We start from the raw sequence: 22,257 nt of genomic DNA, 5'->3' as shown, positions 1-22,257 counted from the left end.
GAGGGGAAAGCAGGGGGAAGGAGGGGGAGGAATGGAGGGGAAGGGAGAGTAGGGGGGAGTGCGGGAGAGGGGGAAGGAAAGGGAGAAGGCAGGGGGAAGGGGGTTGCGGGAGAGGGGAAAGGGTAAGGAGGAAAAGGGAGAGGGGAGAGAGAGGAGAGGGAAAGGAAGGGAAAAGAGGGGGGAGGGGGGAAGGAGGGAGAGAGGGGGTAAGTGGGGGAAGGGAGAAGAGGGAGAGGGAAAAGGAGGGAGAGGCAGGAAGGAAGGGGAAAGAAAGAGGGGAAAGAGGACAGAGGGAGAAGGAGGGGGAAGGCGGAGGGAAAGGAGAAGTAAAAGGTAGGAGGGAGAGTGAGGGAAGGGGGGGAGAAAGGGAAAGAGGGGAGGAGAAGGAAGGAGGAGATGGAGAGGGAAGAATGGGAGGGGAGTTCCTAGAGAAGGAGAGAGAGAAAGAGAAAGAGAGAGAGAGAGAGAGAGAGAGAAAGAGAAAGAGAGAGAGAGAGAGAGAGAGAGAGAGAGAGAGAGAGAGAGAGAGAGAGAGAGAGAGAGAGAGAGAGAGAGAGAGAGAGAGAGAGAGAGAGAGGATGTTACTGAAAAAACAGGGATGGAGCAATGGAGCGGAGAAGGGAGAAATATATTAACTAGCAAAATATATCAATTTGCATCACCAATACTTAAAACAAATACCTCTCGCAAACATGAAAAAGCATTACCCGTTTCACGCACAAAAAAGAAAAAAAAGAAAAAAACACAGCAAAGAAAACGACGATTACTCCCTTTATTGGAATCACGTTGACCTTCGCCTCCGAATATCGAATAATACACAGACTGTACCAGAGAAGATTAACATTTCGAAAAGGAGACAATATAGGTACGATCTTGGAATCAATATACCGGAAGCCAGAAGTCTATTTATAACAAGGTCCTGGTCTCTGCCTTGTACGATTGTTCTGAAATGCAATTCGTGTTAAATTCCTTTTAATGGTTGGGTGTCTCCCGTTGCACGTGAGCGCCAGGTGTGTAAATAGGTGTAGGTTGAGTTTGAATAATTTTGTAGATAACAAGGACATTTTCCAAGGAAAATGACAAACAGAATAAATGGGTAGTCAGACAGGCAGACAGAAAGACAAACACACACAGAGCTATAACACACACATACACAGATACACACACACACACACATATATAAACACACAGACACACACACACACACACACGCACACACACACACACACACACACACACACACACACACACACCACACACCAAAACCCTCAGAACAAGATAACCATTGTGTACACAAAATCTATTTTTACATTTTCCCTTTTTTTCTCTCCTCTCTCCAAGGACATTGATCACTGCCAGTCACCTGTGTTGGAATAGGACTCTCCACCGTGAGCTGGTAGAATTCAGCACTTCAGTCTTAGTGACGAAGGGATTCCCTGGTTTCGAGACTAACAGGAAGACAGTCAACAGCAGGCCAGATCAGTGTGAGTGGCAGCGATAAACAAGAGATTAAATATGTGTCTGTCGTCCCGTCGGTACTGTTTATAAGGGTTCGGAAAGGCTACAGGCTGTGTCTTTTGAATTTCGATTTTTTTTGAGAAGGAGGGAGGGAGGAAGGGGAGGAAGGGGAGAGGGGGGGGGGTTGATTTGGCAAAGGGTAAAAAGGGAGGTATTTCTATGTGGGTCTCTGTTCATCTATTTATATGCGTTTATTTGCTCTCTCTCTCTCTCTCTCTCTCTCTCTCTCTCTCTCTCTCTCTCTCTCTCTCCTTTCTCTCTCTCCCTCCCTCTCTCCCCTCTCTCTCTCCTCTCCCTTCCCCTCTCTCTCCCTCTCCCTCTCCCCCCCCCCTTCTCTCTCCCTCTCTCTAATTTTCTCTTTCTCCTAATTTATCTCAAATTCTCTCTCCCCTCCCTCTCTCTCTCACCAGCAGGCCATTATCACTCTTCAACAGTGACTCTGTTCCTCTGTTTCTCTGTTTCTACACATCCCTGACAAGCCCTGCCACACCTGACTATCTCTCGCAATTAATTTGGCCCTTAGCCTGAGGGGCCTGATCTTCTGCAAGCATAGGGCGCTTCAGGGGTCGACCAGATTACGTGAAATCTGATTAACTGTAAAACAAGTGGCCGTAGAAAGGGAGCCGATTTAGTTATGGCCGGGGCGACTGCAGCTGCAACATTCCCTTATTAAGAAGTTAAACGGGAAAACATATATTGTATTATATTATATAATATATATATATATATATATATATATATATATATATATATATATATCACACACACACACACACACACACATATATATATATATATATATATTTATATGTATATTATGTATATATATATATATATATAATATATCTAATGATATATATATATACTATAGTATATTATATAATATATATATAGATAGATAGATAGATAGATAGATAGATAGATAGATAGATAGATAGATAGATAGATAGATAGATTTATTGAAAGTGAGACTACAGTTTCGAAATCCACCTGCATTCCATCTTCAGGTCAATTGTATCAGCACGGACGAGTGTTTTGCTATTCACATGCATACATTTACACACACACACACACACACACACACACACACACACACACACACACACACACACACACACACACACACACACACACATATATATATATATATATATATATATATATATATATATATATATATATATATATGATATACATATACATATAAGCATGTAAGTTGTATGTATGCATAAGGAAAGACTAAACAAAAGATATGGCAATTACTGAATAAAAAAAGAGAAACGAAACGAGTTTTATTTCTTACTAAACGCCAGAGTCTATGGCACAATTGAAACTAATAGTATATTTTTTAAACACAGAGCTGGATAATCATCATTTTCAAATTTCATCTATTTCTTGATCGGTGCCCGATATAACAGTCAAATCTATTATCATAAAGCTGGTTATAATTAACTTTACCTAAATGACATTTATATTTGCATATTCATGAATATCAATTCTCATTAAAATATACGTGCAAATATGAACATATTCGCATACATATTCATGTTGGTATACAGAGCGTCATGTAGATATCCCAAAATAATAGTCAAATGAGGAAAGTAAAAAAAAAAAAAAAAAAGTTTGCTGACGTATTTTGCGTCATAACTAATATAAGATTCTTCTAGTATTTTAGGGAATATAATGGGACATAGCTGTGAAAAAAGAAAGGAGAAATAAAGAGAGAGAGAGAGAGAGAGAGAGAGAGAGAGAGAGAGAGAGAGAGAGAGAGAGAGAGAGAGAGAGAGAGAGAGAGAGAGAGAGAGAGAGAGAGAGAGAGAGAATCAATTCCCTTGCGTTATGAAAAGAATTCATATCAGCGGAAATAAAAGATGTGAGGATCACGAGCCTAAAGTAAAATTTACTCCATTTTCCCGCCAAAATGTCTCCTTGGTACTACGCGCTGTGACATTTTCTTCATATATAAATTTCCCGCTTGGTTATCAGGCAACGCGTCACCGCCTTATCTTATCAACTGACAGTTTCCGCGGAATTTTATTTCACTCCGCCCCTTGATTTCCGGTATACGATTGCATTTGGAGACGCAGCTTTAGGGATGGCGAAGGGGGGGGGGGGAGCGGGAGGGGAGGGGATGGCGGAGTTTGGGAGCGCGGGGGTGGCGGGGCGAGGGGGTTAGGGGGCTGGGGGGCTGGGGGAGGGGTATGGCGTAGCGGGGGGATGGGTGGCGGCGGACGGGCTGGGAGGGTGGGTGCGGGGGGATAGGGAGAGGAGGTGGGAAGGGAGGAGGAGGGGGGGGGGAGGAGCAACATACGCACCTGGAATGAGAAGCATAAAGGTGGCGGCGACCGCGCAAAATACATGTTAAAAGGGGATAATTTCACATGTGTGTGTGTGTGTGTGTGTACTGTAAGGGAAATAGGAAGAAAACGGGAGCGAAAAAAGTATACTATATAAAAGGAAAAGATGGGTAAGGAAGGGCTTCAGTAGAACTTGTTGATTTCCCTAGATTCACACACACACACAGACATATATATATATATATATATAATATATATATATATTTATATATATATATATATATTAGATATAGATATGATATGATGTCGTATCTATAGTCTGATATCTAGATAATATAGATGATATAGTATATATAGATATATAGATAGCATTATATATATACGACACATAATAATAATTATATAAATATATAGATATATATATATATATAGTGATATATTATATTATATGATAATATACATTAGATAACAACATACAACATAAATATAGTATATATATATATATAATATGATAATAGATATATATATATATATATATATATATATATATAAAGATACACATAAATATACACAATATATATAATATATATATTATATTATATATATATATATATATAATATATTATATATAACACACACACACACACACACACACACACACACACACACACACACACACACACACACACACACACACACACACACACACACATGTGTGTGTGTGTGTGTATTTGTTCAAGTGAATCCAGGGAAATCGTTCCGCTCTACTGAAGCCTTTCGAGACTCATCCTTTTCCTGCTCCTCGCTATACTGTATACTATTTTCGCTCACGTTTGCTCCTAGTATTCCTAACCAACTCCCCATCGATGGCTAAAAACATGTCAAAAATTGCTTTCGGTGACGAGACACCTCCACACATGATCAGTGAAAATACTACTTTCAGAATCTTCAAATAACCATTACACGAACGCCGGCGACGATCGCAAATATATATCCAGGTCACATTATCGAGAAATTGAAATATCATTATTTGACTTCATCTCATGCTATAGTGTATTAGTTGATTAACGAAGTAAGTCCAAAAATACATTTAGGAACACCGTAATCGCGCTAGAAATATGAAGAATAAGCTCAGTTCTCCCGAAATCGTCAGTGAGCTACGCTATCCGACCCGCAGTTAGACCAGAAGGTTCAACGTGGGGATTACGAGCCTAAGCCGCAATAACTAGACCTCCCCCCCCACCTCCCACTCTAGCTGACCGTTGATATGTGCAGATACACTTCCTTTAACATTGCAATTGAAATCGTGGGAGCAATACCAAAAGTCTCCGGTTATGAAGCAAATACGAGGGAGGAAGGTAACACTTTTTGTGAGGGGTGTGTGTGTAAAAAGTTTATTATTTTTATTTTCATTTTTTTCACCATGCAGTTCGGGTGACTATATCCGCACAACATCCCGTTTGAGGATCTCCAATTTCCGTTTATTTTTCACTTTTTTTAACGATGAAGGAGAAGAGAAAGAGGAAAAAAAATCCATCCAGGAGGTAAGTGACATTTGATCCTCCCATAATCAGTTTCAGTGTTCCTTGTCACAAACACTTTTTTTTCTCTTTACTTTATCCCATCATACGCTATCTTCTTTTCTCTCATCTCTCCATTATCACCAGGTGTCTGAGTCTCCCTCTCTCTCTCTCTCTCTCTCTCTCTCTCCTCCTCTCTCTCTCTCTCTCTCGCTCTTCCTCTCTCTCTTCCTCTCTCTTTCCGTCCCTCCTTCTCGCCTCTTTCATTTCCACGCAATTTCCTGCTTCGAGCATCTCATCCCCAAGCATTATGAACTTAGGCCGCTCGATTTCATCTCCACTTTACGCTAGGTTACGGTCGAGATGAGGCAGGTGTCGTTGAAGGGGGTGGGGGATGGGGGGGTAGGGGAGGAAGGATGTGCATAGCCATACGAAGTCAATTGAATAGAATGAAAGTAAATGTTTACACACACACACACACACACACACACACACACACACACACACACACATAATATAAACACACACACACAACATATACAAACACACACACACACACACACACACACACACACACACACACACACACACACACACACACACACACACACACACATACATATATATGAGAAATATGAAGAAAACAGGGTTATCATCTTTTCAAAAAAAAAAGTAAGTAACGAATGTGAATAGAACATAAAATATGTAACGTATATAAGAGCAGCATAAAAGTGAGAGAAAAAAAAAACACGAATGAAACTGCGTATAAAGGATTTTCGTAATAGACAGATAAATGAAAATAAAAAAAATCGGATGGAGAGAATGTGCGAGAATGGGAACTAAAGGAAATGGGAGGAAAAGTGAAGCAAAAGGACAGATGAAACAGGGGAACGAAGGGATATAGGAAAAGGGAAAAGGTAGAGGAGAGGGAAATGAGGAACAGACCGAGAGAAGGGTGTAGAAGTAGACAGAAAAAAAGTGAGGAGAGAGGAAGAGAGAAAAGATGAGGATGAGATGAAGTGGAGATGAGATGAAGTGGAGAGAAGAAAGGAGGAAGAAGGAAGAAGGAAGAATAGAGAAAAAGTAAGCAAAATTAGGGAAGAGAAACGCACAGAAATGAGGGAGATGAGGCAAAGAGGGAGGATGGGGGATAGGGGCAAGGGGGGAGGAGGAGAAGGAGGAAAGGGAGGCTAATGGAAAAGGTGTAATGAAGATTTCCAGTTAGCCGGTGATCTTTGGCCATTTCGCGCCTCGATGAGCTGGTGACGTCATTTTGACGCACGGGGGGAGGCGGGGGAGGGGGGGGGTGCGTGACCGTGAGAGGTGAAGTGAACGGTCGGGCGGTTGGTCGGTCGGGGCGGTCGGGCGGTTGGTTGATCGGGCGGTTGGTCGGTCGGGGCGGTCGGGAAGTCGGGTGGTCGAGCGGTTGGTTGATCGGGCGGTTGGTTGGTCGGGAGGTTGGGGGGTCGGGCGGTCGGGCGGTTGGTTGGTCGAGAAATCGGTCGGTCGGGCGGTTGGTTGGCCGGGCGGTTGGGAAGTCGGGAAGTTGGGCGGTCGGGCGGTTGGTTGGCCGGGCGGTTGGGAGGTCGGGCGGTCGGGAAGTCGGGAAGTCGGGCGGTCGGCAGGTTGCGAAATAGGTAGTTAGCGAGAGGGGAGGAGCGCCGTTTGCCTGCAGGAATGATAGTGCTTGCGGTCGCTGATGGAAGGGAGGCATCGTTGGGTCGGCCCGTTTAGGATTGCGGATTTTGCCCTCAATTTTGCTTTCAAGGTGTGTGTGTCGACGTAGTAGTGAGGAGGGAGGAGGACTGACCCTGGCTGATTTATGTTCTAGTTGGGGTTCGATTTATGTATGTGTTATGGGCAAACACACACACACTCACGCACTTACAGAAACACACATACACGCAGAAAACACACACACACACACACACACACACACACACACACACACACACACACACACACACACACACACACACACAACACACACACACACACACACAGATGCACACACAAAAACACACACACACAAAAAGACACACAAACAGATGCACACACACACACACACACACACACACAAACACACACACACACACACACAACAAAGAGATGCACACACAAACACACACACATACAAACACACACATAAAACAAAACAGAAATAAAACGGCTGAAACAAAATAATTGAAACAAAATAAAATATCCCATTTTCCCCAATCTGCTACGAGATTTACCTTGCACAGGAGTATTTGAATAGATTGATTTCCAATCTGTCTAGTTACACGAGGACGGCAGGGCGGAAAGGAGCGGTGAGGGGGGAGGGGGGGTTGAGGGGAATAGCCTGGGGGGAGGCCGAGTGAGGGGAACAGCCGGGGGGGAAGGGGAGGGTGGAAAGGGAGGGGGGGATATGAGGGGGGGGGGCTCTCGAGCACGAGGACACCTTCACTCGTCGTCTCTCGTCTTTTTTAAGTGTAAAGGAGATATTGGTGTTTTTTGTGAAGTATATTATAAAGAGATAAGAAGGTACGCACACATTTACCCATGTACACACGCACACACGCCCACATGCACGCACGCATGAATGCACACGCACACAAGAGAGAGAGAGAGAGAGAGAGAGAGAGAGAGAGAGAGAGAGAGAGAGAGAGAGAGAGAGAGAGAGAGAGAGAGAGAGAGAGAGAGAGAGAGAGAGAGAGAGAATAAGACTGAAAGACAGACAGACAGTCAGACAGACAGTCAGACAGATAATGACGGAGACTGATAAAGAGAGAGACAGAGAGAGGCAGATAAAAAGAGATGAGAAGGAGGAGGAGGAGGTGGAGGAGGAGGAGGAAGAAAAGGAATTTTTGCAATATCTTTTCCCATTAAGTTAATAATTACTTATACGTTCTCTCTCTCTATCTCTCTTATGATTTCATGATGGATGGTTTGCATATCTTTGAAGAAAAGAAGAAATATAAACCTGAATAATCATAAGAGATACTTTTATTGACATTTGGGAAAGTAGATAAATGAAAGAGAGAGAGAGAGAGATAGATATAGATAGATAGATAGATAGAGAGAGAGAGAGAAAGATAGAGGAAGAGGAAAGAGAGAAAGGGAGAGAGAGAGAGAGAGAAAGAGAGAGGAAGAGGAAAGAGAGAAAGGGAGAGAAAGGAAGAATGAGAGAGGACAGAGCAAACGAAAGAAAAGGGTCTGAAAAATGCAAGGAAAAAAATCAACCCTTGCACTTTAGAAAATAACTCAAATATTTCATTCATTTTTTTTAAAACAGAAGTATATCCTACATGGAGGGGAAAGGAATCAGAAAAGATTTATAGGCAAAATATAAAATACATAAACCATATATATATATATATATATATATATATATATATATATATATATATATATATATATATATATATATATATATATATACATACATACATAATAAAATATATATATATATATATATATATATATATATATATATATATATATATATATATATATATATATATATATATATATAAATTGTGTGTGTGTTTGTGTGTGTGTGTGTATGTATGTGCATTTATCTGATGGAAAAAAGAATATGTCTTGGATACCGAAAGAAGGGAAACTAGAATGTAGATAGAAATACATAATCCACATCACAGCGAAACTCAAACAATATAATTTCCTGCGCTCGACTCTCTCAGACGCCTGCCTCACGATATCTCTTTATGGGCAGTGCGTACATGGCCCAAGGCATTAACCATTACGGCATTACTCTCTCTCTCTCCCTCTCCTTTCATTCCCTCTGCTACTCTTCCCCATCCACTCTCTCTTTACTTGTCTCTTCAGTACTCCCATCTCTCTTGTTTCCCACCCCCCCTATCTCTTCCTCTCTCTCTCTCTCTCTCTCTCTCTCTCTCTCTCTCTCTCTCTCTCTCTCTCTCTCTCTCTCTCTCTCTCTCTCTCTGACTCTCTCTCTCTCTTGCTCCCTTCTCTATCCCTCTCCCCCCCCTCTCTCTCTGACTCTCTCTCTCTCATTTCAGAAACTTATATAACATTTAATCATATGGATTCCGGCTAACTCGTATACAGATTAAAGAGCTATTTTGAGTTTGCGAATGTAATTAGATGATGAATACATTATTCAGATTGAAAATGGTTACAGTCTGCTCAGTAAAAAAAAAAAAATTATTATTTTTGATATAACACAAAAGGACCCTTGCTTTTGAGAGGGACTTTTCGCGATAAGAACTGCATAAAGGAGATAGTGTTATTGTAGTTACTATAGGCCCTAGACTATACTATTGACAACTTCCGTTAATGGCACATAGTAATTTCCACCGAAGCTTGCACGAGCGAGACCGCGAATCTAAGAGAAAAAGAAAGAGACTTAATCTTATATATCTTACATCCTGAGAAATCCAAACATTTGTCTTGTACAGTTTCGCATGATCAAAGACCGTGGACTGACAGCGGGGCCTATTAATTCAGCTAGCTCAATAACAGGTACATTAAGATCAAGACAGGATCATCAACATGAACATTACCGTGTCCCAAGATGACGATTATCCCTAACACTGGATGATTATGTGGCATTATTTCACGTTATCTGCGTTATAACAATTTTGCGTGTGTCTGTCAGGACCTCGTTATTTGTTTCATTTCTTTAAAGACTGTCGTTTTCTTTATCTTTATTGGATCTTAGTGTAGTGAGTTTCGGATGCCGTTTTCTGTTCGCTTGTGAATGTTTTTATTTCGTTTTTTTTTCCTGCTTTTGACGATTTTGTTTTGTTCGGTTGTCTCTTCTGTGTCTTCGGAAATCATTTGCTATTTTGTGTGGCTATTTAAGTCTCTCTGCCTCTGTTAGTTTTGTTTGTGTCTGTCTGTCTGTGTAACTGTGTCTCTGTCTGTCTGTGTAATTGTGTATCTGTCTTGTCTCTCTATTTTCCCTCTTTGTCTCTCTTATTTTTAGCTGTTTTATGCCTCCCCTATTTGGCACTTTCCTTTTGTCTATCCGTCTACCTGTCTGTCTGTCCGCCTCTCCTTCTGTCCATCCCGCCGCACACAAGTCTAATAATATCCCGACCGTTACGCACAAATCTCTCACTTCTTTCAACACTTTTCCCCCCAAAATTACTTTCGGTCTCGTGGTCCTCTTTCTCTTCGTCTTCCTTCTCCTCCTCATCATTAAATCTTCCGGAAAAGTTAGAAGTTCGGCGAGGTCTCCGCCTGCCAAAGCGAACTTCTGAAGTTGTTGTCAACCTTCTCGCTCTGTCGTTCCTTCGCGCGGAATTCCCGGATGTACAAAGGGCGAAACAAGAGATTCTTTTATTTATTAATTTCTATATATTTTTGTTTTCTTAAAGCTTTAAAGAAAGAAAGGACAGAAGGAAGGAAGAAAGCAAGAAAGAAATGGAGATTGAGAAACCTCGTCAAGATCGTAATATTTTCGTATCTTCTTTAAATTGGTTCTTTGACAGATTGAGGAAGGAGGGAGGAGGGGGGAGGGAGGTGAGAGAGGGAAAGAGGAAACAGAGAAAGAGTGGTGAAGATGGGAAGACACGAAAGAAGCGAAGACGATAAAAAAAGAAAGCAAAAGAAAATATGAAGAAATGTGTATGCATAATGTAAAAAATAAACAATTATCTATTTGAACAATTCGATAACTGGAGTCTAACCAGAGAGTAATAAGATAGGGTAATTCAGAGTATTAAAAGGAGTGCATTGAAACAAACAAACAAACAAACAATAATCTATCTCTCACATATATATTGACACCCATAAACACATAAATCCATATTTGTATGCGTGTGTAGTGCGTGTGTACGTGTATGTGTTTGCGAAAAGGGTAGGTTCGATGAAGAAAGAAAGAATCAAATAAAAACACATTCCCCAAGAGGTTCGTGATAAGCGAGAAGGAAAATAATGGGCGGTCGCAGAGGGAGGCGCGGGCGGAGGGCGGGGTGCAAGAGAGCGTGGGAATTTTGGATAACTCGGAATATTAACGGGAAAGTAGTCGCCGGCAGGAATTCGTGATATATTTACACACGAGTAGAGTCTTGATGGGTTATTTGATGACGTGTAAAAAAGAAGGAGGAGGAGGAGAGGAAGGAAAGGGGAGGGAAACTGGTTATGTAAATGTGGCTATTTAAGAAACTAAGATGGCTCCTGTTCTGTATGTCTGTCTGACTACTCTCTCTCTCTCTCTCTCTCTCTCTCTCTCTCTCTCTCTCTCTCTCTCTCTCCATCTATCTATCCATCTATCTATCCATCTATCTATCTATCTTAAACACACATCATAATCATAAATCCGTCATATATTTGGTTGGGGAGAGTTATACAACTAACAGTAAAAGTAAAGATATCTAAAACCAATTATTGCTGAAAACAAACCAAAATCGAAGTGACGAGGAAGGACTATATCAGAGAAAATTATTAAGAAAATAAATACGATATTTTCTGCAACAATAGGAACGGCAGACATAGAATTGACTGGAGTGTGAAGGTCGTAGGAAATTAGAAACTAGACTAATTTGCTTTATTAAAAGAGATCAAGGACTCACTGTTACCCGGGTGAGGAATGACGTAAGATGGAAGAGAAGGGAAGAAGATGGTGGATAGAGGGAAAGGGGTAGGAAGGAGAAGGGGCGATAAATTTGGTGGAGAAAGAAATATAAGGTGAGAAAAGATAGCAAGAAAAGTGAATAAGTAGTTAAAATAGTATATAGTAAATAAGTTATAAGAAAAAGGAGTAGAGAAAGAAAAGAAAAGAAAAAGAAATTAGGTAAAGAAAGAAATGAAATGTCAAATAAACACACACACAAAAGAAAAAAACAGACAAAACCAAAAACAAAACACAACCATAGACAAACTAAAACAAAGAAAGAGAAAGAAAACGGAACAGAGGGGGACAAAGCAAAGAAAGAAAAGAGGAAGAAAATGGAAGCTAACAAAGGGATAAATAAAGAATCTTTCAAGGTAAGATAAGATAAAGCAAAAGGGGGAGGTTGGCGTCACTTACAAGGCTACCGAACACGAGGTGATCGGCACCTTGGATGCTTTGATCACTGAAGTTAAACAGGCTGGAATTGCGCTTCTTTTTTATATGGACTCGGGGCGATGTTGGGGGAATAATAGGGCGTGGTGGGGTGAGGTGGGGGGGAATGGTTGAGTGGGGATGAGGGAGGGGGAGTTGGGATGGGGAGGGACGGAATAGGGGAGTGGAAGGAAGGGAGGAAGGGAGGAGGTAGGGGGTTGAGTGGGGATAAGGGTAAGGGGAGGGGAGTGGGGGACTGGCGGAGTATGGAGGAGAGGATGGGAGGGGTTGAGTGGGAAGGAGGCGAAAGGGGAGAAGGTTAATTAAGAAGGAGTGGGGAGGAAGGGAGGGGGAGAGGATGACTAGGGATGAAAGATGGTGGAGGAGTGAGAAGAGGGAGAGTGAGTGATAAATCGAGGAAGGGGAGGGAGCGTGACAGAGTGGGGACTTGAAGGGAAGGAGACGTGATTGGGTGGGTAGGGTAAAGGGAAGGAAGAGGGTAAGGGGTGCGTTGTGTGAGAGGATGGAAAGGGGGGAGGGAGAAGGAGCGTAATGGAATTAAGGAACGGAGGAGAAGGAGTCATGATGGAGTGGAGAAAGGGAGAGGCGAAGAGGGAAGTAGCATAGTAGGATGGGGGAGGAAAAGAGAGATAGGGAGCATAATGAAGAGGGGAGGTGAGAGAAACGTGACGTATCAGGATTACGGAAACAGGATCTAATGATTCAATAAAAGATCCTTGATTAACAGCTTTCCTTTTTCGCTTCTTTTGTCCCGTTCGGTTCTTCGCATTTTCAGAAGCACCGTAATATTACCCGATTACCGGATTATTAACCTACTAATTTCTACATGTAGGATTATTTCTCCCGAATTACTGGACGTCATATATATTACTTTCTTGTACAAGCCTATTAGCCATAAAAATATTAATCAAGGTACACGCTAATTTTCTCTTATAACGAGAAGTTAAGAAGTAAGAGGGGGAGATGGGGGGGGGAGGGATGGACGCTGGGGGGGGGAGGAAGAGGGAATTAGGAGGAGGAATGAGGATGCAAGATAAGAGAGGGAGAGAGAGGAGACAGAGAGAAGGAGATGGAGGGAGACGGAGAGGGAGAGAGAGGAGACAGAGAGAAGGAGATGGAAGGGGAGGGAGAAAGGAAAAAATTATGAAAGCGGAAGAGGTAGGGGAGAGGATGGAGAGGAAGGAGATAAAGAAGGGGAAGAGAGAAAAAGTGATAGGGCGAAGGAGGGAGAAGATAACGAATGAGAAAGATATAAAAAAGTATATAATATATATTTTTTCATTTTCAAAGAATCGAAAAAGAATGGGCATTGATATCCCTTGTGGTCAAATACTTGGAAACTGGTTCTTCGTCTTCTTTTCCTTTCTCCTCCTCCTCCTTCTTCTGCTTTTCTTCTTCCCTTCTTCTCTCCTCCTCCTCCTCCTCTTTCTTCTTCTTCTTCTATTCTTCTTCTTTACTTCTTCTCCTCCTCCTCCTCTTCCTCTTCCTTCTTCTTCTTTTCTCCTCCTCCTCCTCCTTCTGTTATCATCTTCTTCTCTTTTTCTATTTTTCTTCTTTTTTGTATTGATTCCCTCTTATGACATTTTTTTTATAGCGATGCCTCGTTATCTTCAAATTTGAAATAAGTGACGGAGTGATAAAGAGCTAATGAAGAGAAGGGGAGAGGGTGAATAATGTGGATAGACCGAGGGAGAAGCAAAAACAAGAGGAAGAGAATGAAAAATAGGTAGATAAAGGCCACAGAGAGAGAGAGAGAGAGAGAGAGAGAGAGAAGAGAGAGATAGAGAGAGAGAGTTTGAGAGAGAGAGAGAGAGAGAGAGAGAAAGAGAGAGAGGAAAAGAGAGAGAGAGAGAGAGAGAGAAGAGAGGAGGAGAGAGAGAGAGAGAGAGAGAGAGAGAGAGGAGAGGGGAGAAAAAAAGTTAATAAAAAACAACAGATAGGAAGGAGGGGAAAAAAGGTGAAAAAGGGAGAACAGGAAGAAAAAAAATGAAGGCATCGGGAATTATCAAGAACAAGATCACACAATTAATTTCTTTTTCTCCAATTACCTTTTCTTTACCTGGTGAAACCTCCTACTCTTCCTCTCTCCTCTCCTCCTTCCCTTTCCTCCCCTCCCCTCTCCTTCTCTCCCCTCCCCTCTCTCCTTCCCTCCTTTCCCCCCCTTCCACCTTCTCCCTCTCTCCTTTCTCCCCTCCCCTCTCTCCTTCCCTCCTCGCCCTACCTCCCACTTACCCTCCACCCTCCACCCTTCATCCCCCTCTCTCCCCCCTCCACCCCTCCCCCTCCCGCCCCTACCATCCCCCCACCCCCACCCCACCCCCATCAGCCCATAAAGACACCATGATTCCCCTCACCGGCTTAAGAAAATCTCCTACATAGGATTGATCAGCCAGACAGAGAATCATGATTGTCTACAGGTTCTGAAAGCCGGAGGAGTTATTGGCTTACTCAGGGCCCCTGCGCCTGAGGTCAGCGGGAAAAAGATGGGGAGGAAGGAGGGAGGGAGGGAGGGAGGGGGAGGGAGAGGGAGAGGGAAGGAGGAGGAGAAGGAGAGGGAGAGGGAGGAGGAAGGAGGGGAGGGGAGGGAGAGGAGGGAAGGAGGGGAGGGAGTGGGAGGGAGGGAGGAGGGAGGGGAGAGGGAGAGGGAAGGAGGGAGAGGGAGGAATGAGAAAGAAGGAGGATGGGAGGTAGGGAGAGGGAAGGGAAGGAGATAGATAGATAGAGAGAAAGACATAGATTGATAGAAAGATAGATATCCCCGAGCGATCTGTCTGTCACCGCTTGATCACTGTCTCTTCGGTGTGAGAGAGAGAGAGGTGGGAGGGAGGGAGAGATTGGAGGAGGGAAGGAAGGAGGGAGGGAGGGAAGGAGGGAAGGAGGGAGTAAGGGAGGGTGGGTGTATTCTTTACCATTACTATATTCAATTTTATTGTCATATTCATCATTTTTGCCTGCAATTTAGGCCTATTCCGACCCTCCCTCCGCCGTAGCACCGAAATCCAACCGATCCTCGCCCTCCTTCTGGTCCCTCCTTCTGGTCCCTCCCCTCCTCAACCAACTGGTCCCTCCCTATTCCTCTCTGTTCCCTAACCTCTCCCCCTCCGGTCCCTCCTCACCCCCTCCAACCCCATCTTGTCCCTCCCATTTCCTTATCCCTTCCCTCCCCTCTCCACCGGTCCCTCCCCAAGCCCCATCCGCCCCCCCCCCCTCCAACCCGGACGTCTAATGACTCGAGATTTCGCCGAGAGAAGAACCCATCGAGGTTCAAAGTCACGCGGATCTCAAGCCTCCCTTCGCCAGAATGCATTAACTCAAGCAACTCAAGCTGTGTGTGTGTGCCTCTAAGAACCTCTTTTTTTTTCTTTCAGGGATTCTCCTTATTGCGCCACGTAACTCCCTGCCTGGCTTTGAGGTCGAGCTCCAAGCAGTCGGTAATTATGTGGCTGGAGAGCTCTCTTCCGATTTCTGAAGCGCCTCTTTACCCTTTTTTTCTGTTTATCCGTTTGCCTGACTCGAACAAAGGTTGATCTCGTTTGTCGTCAGTAATGTTGGTGTGTTTGATGCCGTCTATTGAATGCATGTATAAAAAAAAAAAAATAAGATAGTGATATAGACTTTCTTGTAGCTATCGTGCATCAGCTGCGTAAATATATAGCATTCTCAGTCACTGATAAAATGGCATGCTGCTTTCGACGCTATAACAGGAGAACTTCTGCTCATCATACCAATCAAATCTGAGAATATCAAATGCAGTTATCCATCCTCATGGCTATCGTGGAAAAAAGAGATGCAAACAGCTGCATTCACAAACCTTTTCTTTTCAAATGACACTATCAACACCATTTTCGCCTTTATGTTCATGGCGATATTTACACAGGTCGTAGAGCGATAATGAACACGAACAGGAGAGGGGATGGTGGTCGAAAGGGCAACTCATGCGAGGAACTATCGACCTTGGTTACTACTATTACGTACCGTTACGCTGGTCATTAACAAAGCTCATATTATCTTTACAAAAATGTAACTTTCTTATAGGGGTAATCTACAGGGGATCTTTTTAGACAGAGGAAAAATATATACAAATAAAAATTCTCTTCTAGATTAGGTTCTTTTAGATGAAAAAGAGTAAAACAGTGAAGGGAAAATACATCATTTGGAAATTGACTATTGCAAGCACTTTTTGGCTGTGAGAGATCGTGGTGGAAAATTGTGTTTGACTGGGTCGGTGCAGCTAAGGGATTGGAAGCCTCTTAAAGTCTAATCAAATGAAAAAAAATAATAATGCAGTGTGGAATGAGAGTCAAAAAAACAAGCAATGGGGGAAGGTGCTTGAAGAATAAAGCAAAAAAACTCCGACGTAGAGGCGAGATCCGATCAGAATAGAAAGGGACTTGAGAGTGTAAATCAGTAAATTAATGCATAAATAAAGAGATAAATTAATGATTAAAACGACAAAGCAAAAATTTTACTAAATATAAAAAATGAGAGTAATGTTACTGAAAATGATCATGATAATAGATAATGATATACACAGTGATATAATGAATATGATAAATCATAGTGATGGTGATAATAAGTCACTTCAATAATAGTTAATAATAAGAATAGGAATAGTGATAATAATAATAATGATAATGATAATAAAATAATTATGATAATACCAAAGATAATAATAGTAATAATAATAATAATAATGATAATAATAATAATAATGACAAAAGTAATAATAATGATAATGATGATTATAAAATCAATAACAATAATAATAACAGTTATAATAATAATGAAATGAATAATAATAATTAAAATATATTGGTAATAAAAAAAAAAACACAACAGTGATTATAATAACAGATACCAAAATATTACCATCATCATAATAATGATACGAACACAGAAAAAAGTAACAGTAATAGTAATAATATCAGGAACGATAATGAAAACAAAGCCAATAATAATTAAGATAAATCAAGGTAATAAAGATAGATAATGATAGCAGTGGATAATAATAACAACATAAAGGAACTGACGTCTCTTTACCAAGGCTTAAGGTTCATCTTAGCTTATTGAACCGTGCGTGGTATGTCATTCTCAAATCGCTTTGAAGGAATCATGTCAGAAACATGCCTGAGACTCAAAATCAAAAATACTTTGTGAATCAACATCATTAATAAGATGCTTACTGGTCACCGCACTGACGGGATTCAGCATTCCAAACATGATGGCGACTTGTTGGTGTCTTGAAGGAAGGTAGATATGAGAACGGTGTCTTGTAGAGGACGATTAGGTGGGTACTTTTAGAGGGAATCCACGTGTCTGTGTGTCAGTTGTTCTATTGTCCGATTCCTTTACTTTTTTTGAGGGGGAGATTCTTTGAAATAATCAAGAACGAAAACGGACTATTTTTTGGAGGGGTACTTGTTTAATATCTAGTCCCGCGAGCGACACCAGACATCACAAACAGAAGACGCTATCACAGCCAGTCGAAAAGTGACACACACACACAGGAAGTAGGCGCAGGTGCGGAAGAAGCAGCAGTCACGCTCCCTTCACTAGATCACTGTAACGAAAGAGGAAATGGTTTTAGAGCATCCTCGGAGGGCCTGCAGTGCCAGAGGAGGCCACGTGGGGGAGGGGGTGCCAAGGTGAGGTGACGTCACCGCAACACCTGGCATTTATCCCCCAGGACCCTCTCGCTTTTGGCATCTTTTTTTGAGGGGACACTTAAGTTGTGTGGTTCATCGAACATCAGACATTTATGGAAGTGTTATCGACATCATCAATGGAAGCCTAGCATGTAACATAACAGTTTGTGCTCGTGGGCTAAGAGTAGAGGAACACGTTAATAGCGGACGTGAAGTAAACGGGGCTCGTAGACGTCAAGCTGCACGGCGAAAAGGATCCAGTGCTTGCCTCGTAGCAGGAGTGCCCTCCCCCTCAGCCCCTCACCCCTTCCCCTCTCGCCTTTCTAAATAGCCCTAAATGCGGTTCCAAAAGCACAGGCACCTAGGACAGTGTCCCGACCGCTAGGAATATCACTGTTTAAGAGAGCTTACGACTCGTTTCACTAATGACCAGCTTGTATATCACGCCCAGTGCATTGCGGCGCTAAATACTGTTCTTTTGTGGCGAGTCAGAGGGTCGTGGGTTCGAGAGCAAGGTTGCGGCAGAGGTAGAGATTTTTTTAAACACGTTACATGCACGCACGCACGCACACACACACACACACACACACACACACACACACACACACACACACACACACACACACACACACACACACACACACACACACACACACACAAAACAGTATTTATCCGAGGATATCTGAAATGTACGCATTTCTATTGCTATCTACATAACAGTCCAAAAGATATTGAAAGAATCTTAAGTTCTAGTTTAAGATGGCGAAACTCCCACTTTATCTCGGCAATAAAAAAACAGTATTATATTATCCTCGTGCAACACTAACATAATATCACGGAGGAAGCAATCGGGTCCAATATAATGCGTGGAATGGAGTTCTCCCGTTCTTGTTTCTGAAGACGGGGAAGTCGTAAAAAGAAAAAGAAAAAAAGACAGAAAAAAGAAAGAAAAGAAAAGAAAAAAATATATATTCACGGCTCATTTCTTTCGCGATAATGAGTGTGTTTATTTTGAATTTTCGTCGTGGCATGGGTTGTTACGAGGTTATTCGTGTTGCAAAATGTTGCAGAATATATGTACTTCTTTTGGTCCTGCGCTGCAACATCTCTGCATGATGTTATTCACAGTGATGTTCTGGGAACATCTCCGACTCGAATGGAAAATATGAAAATATCCATTTTATGATATTTCCCATTTGAATTCAGCCAAACTTTTCCATAAATTTTGTCTTTATGGGGTATTGTGCTGCCTTACAGCTGTGCACCGGAGAAGAATAATTTGGAATGTGGCTGCCATTCCGTGTCTATATTAACTTTTCTCGACGACGCTGGGGATGTAATTCAAACGTAGAAATGTCAGTATTCTATATATATCGCAGTTACTTATATGATCGCGAAAGAAATAAAGAACTTAGACAATCACATTTCTTCGGTACAGGGATAACTGGACAACTCATCTCGGAAAAGGAGAGATCTTCACACAATGGCGGCCTCGTCTCACATAACCACAGGGGACATGTGGTGAAAGTTGGTGTTGTTTGTCGACTGTCCGCAAGCGAGAAAAGGAGAGTGGGGGTGGGGGAGGAGTGGGGTAGGTGGGGGGCTATAGGGAGGGCGAGGGTGAGAGGGAGGGGGGGGGGACGACGTGTGATCGCCATCTTAAACAAACTCTGCGGCTAGAAAAAAAAGTATGTGTGGGATCCGCGAATGTGTTTTGTTGGGTGGTGACAAACATACGCACTGATAGATACACGGGTATAGCTTATTTCGTACACAAGAACAAACTAACACATTTATTTGATACACACAAACACAAGCACGTCCCCATACAAACACACACACACTTGCGAACACACACACAGCAGACACATGTCATGTACCAAGAGATCCAACACACTTCCCTCTGACCCCCCTCTTTCCCTATTCCTCCCCACCCCCTTTCCCCTTCCCCTCTTCCTTCCCCCTTCCCCCTTAGCCCTTTCCCTTACCCCATTCCCCTCTTCCTTCCCCTTTTCCCCTTACCCCTTTCCCCTCACCCGAACGTGCCCCTAAAAAGCGAAATAAAGTCGATACCTCTGGATGCGGTTCCCTTAAGCATTCGTCCCCGAGTGACTTCCGCCTCTCCGTCAAGACCTAGCAGTCGGGGGAAGCCTTGTAGGTGTCTTAGCTATCGGTCGGTGTCATGTGGATAGTGTCATGTGGATAGTGTCATGTGGAAAGCGAGTCTTCACTATACGGCAGTGTCTTGTTTTTGTGTGGTTGTTTGTTTTTTACGTGGGTGTAGGTGTGTGTGTGTTGTGTTTTGTTTATTTGTTGTGTGTGTATGAGTGTGTTGTGTGTTTGTGTGATTGTGTCTGTATTTGTGTGTGTGTGTGTGTGAGTGGTTGACCGCGCGCGTGTATGTATGGGTATATGTAAATATGTATGTGTATATGTGCGTATTAGACAACACTAGTAACTCTATAAGATAATGTCATACAAGAGAATTCGAAAAAACTTATTACATATAACTATCGAGCAAGCCTCAGAGTATGCTTGATATGACCGCAAATGATGCATATGCCGCAGCCATAAAACTTTTTATCTTATTTAAACTTCGGAAAAAAAAAGTTTATCATGATATAAATAAACAGGTTTACGATATGCGTATTTGAGTTTTATTAACTGAAATGAAATTGTGTACTATAAAAGTGAATATAATGACAGGTAGAAGTGAAATAGCAGCGTTAAATTTAAGTCATTGCAGAATATTAATGACAATTGTGGAGAATTATGTACTAAACAAGTAAAAAATTACACGGAGAGAATGCGTGTTAAAATGTTAAAAGTCGAGAAAACAAATATCGACTACATTTGAGAGAATGTAATAAAAATGAGATAGATAGATAGATAGATAGAGAGAGAGAGAGAAAGAAAGAGAGAGAGAGAAAGAAAGAGAGAGAGAGAAAGAGAGAGAGAATGAGAGAAACAAATACAAATGCAATTTTTTTTTCTCTCTAATTTTATTCCGAGGACGGAAATAGGGCAAGCCTTAAAACGACACATATCCACAAAAGTTACGCGCATCGTTATAACAGCCGGAGCGAGAAAGGTCATCCCATTAACGTGGGGGCGAGGGGAGGGGGTAGGACGTGAGTGAATGAGAGTGAAGGCGTCCTTTTCCTCCCTGTGGGCACGATCGCATGCTGCCCTGGTTGATGCCCTTCATTTGTCTTACCTCGGTCCCTGTGTGGAACAATCTAGCCTGTCTCCGTCCTTCCCCGTTATGTCTCGTTTCTCCCAACTATTAGTCCTAATTCTGTTTTATGATGCCTGATCATTCCCGCTTGCCCGTTTCTACCTCTCTTTCTCTGTATTTCTCTCTCTTTCTTTTTTCTCTCTCTTTCTGCCTCCTACTTCCTTCTTTCTCGTCATGATCCGTATTTTTTAACGCTTTACTCTCATTAATCATTCTCTCATTTTCATTCTAATCCCTTCTGATCACATATTCTAAACTCATTCCTCCCGTTCTTCTTATGTTTCTACAAACCAGCAAAAGCAACAACAGCAAAATCCTTGCACATTACACTTCATCTTCATACCATTGTTAATTCTCCCTTTGCATCTTCATTTACTACCTCCTCATCCTCCTTTTGAATCTTCTGCAATCCCTTTGTGTTCTCTAGATCTGACAACATTTAGGTGAGGTCTAATCATGCCTCATAATCGCTGTCTTGCCAAATAAACCCTTGATGATGAAATACGATAACATGAGCAGAATGAACTGTAGTACCGGACGTAAATGGCGGTGGTTAATGATACCCGCCACTGAATGGAAAACTTGATGATGTAATTAGACGGTTTTGGAATAAGGATAAAGACTAAAGACTTTAACAATGGGGGTCAGGTATTAGTAAGGGTATCAGTGACCGGACATGTGACGCAATAAACACAAGAGGCATGAGGTGAACTAATTTGTTCCATTAAGATCCTTCATTCTCTCATTTTCATTGCTAATTACATACTCTAATAATTGGTTATGATGTCTGACTATAAGGCAAATAGATATATTAGATTCTATTAGAGACAATATAGATCAATTTGAATTCTGTATCGATCTACTATTTTTTTTGTCAGAAACGGTTGTTATATACCTATCTACTGCTTAATTAATCGACGAACTTGGATATCCAATTAGCGTACAAGGAGATAAATTCGGATAGAGCATTATTCACGATTATATATATGTATATGTAATCATA

The 22,257-nt window shown here is 42.0% G+C and overlaps 1 protein-coding gene across 3 annotated transcripts in view; it reads right to left on the bottom strand.

The window, feature by feature from the left end:
• Positions 1-17,956, bottom strand: part of LOC119579406 (complexin-like) — a 116,802-nt gene extending 98,846 nt beyond the window's left edge. For all 3 annotated transcript variants that reach the window (XM_037927200.1, XM_037927201.1, XM_037927202.1), the window contains exon 1: positions 17,555-17,956. In XM_037927200.1, coding sequence (XP_037783128.1) covers positions 17,555-17,591 — 37 coding nt within the window. In that variant the 5' untranslated portion in view covers positions 17,592-17,956. The remainder of the gene's footprint in view (positions 1-17,554) is intronic.
• Positions 17,957-22,257: the final 4,301 nt, after the last annotated feature.

This window comes from Penaeus monodon, chromosome 12 (assembly GCF_015228065.2).
Source record: "Penaeus monodon isolate SGIC_2016 chromosome 12, NSTDA_Pmon_1, whole genome shotgun sequence".
NCBI lineage: Eukaryota > Metazoa > Arthropoda > Malacostraca > Decapoda > Penaeidae > Penaeus > Penaeus monodon.
Note: the sequence above shows the minus strand (reverse complement) of the source record. Positions and strands in the feature narration are given on the sequence as shown.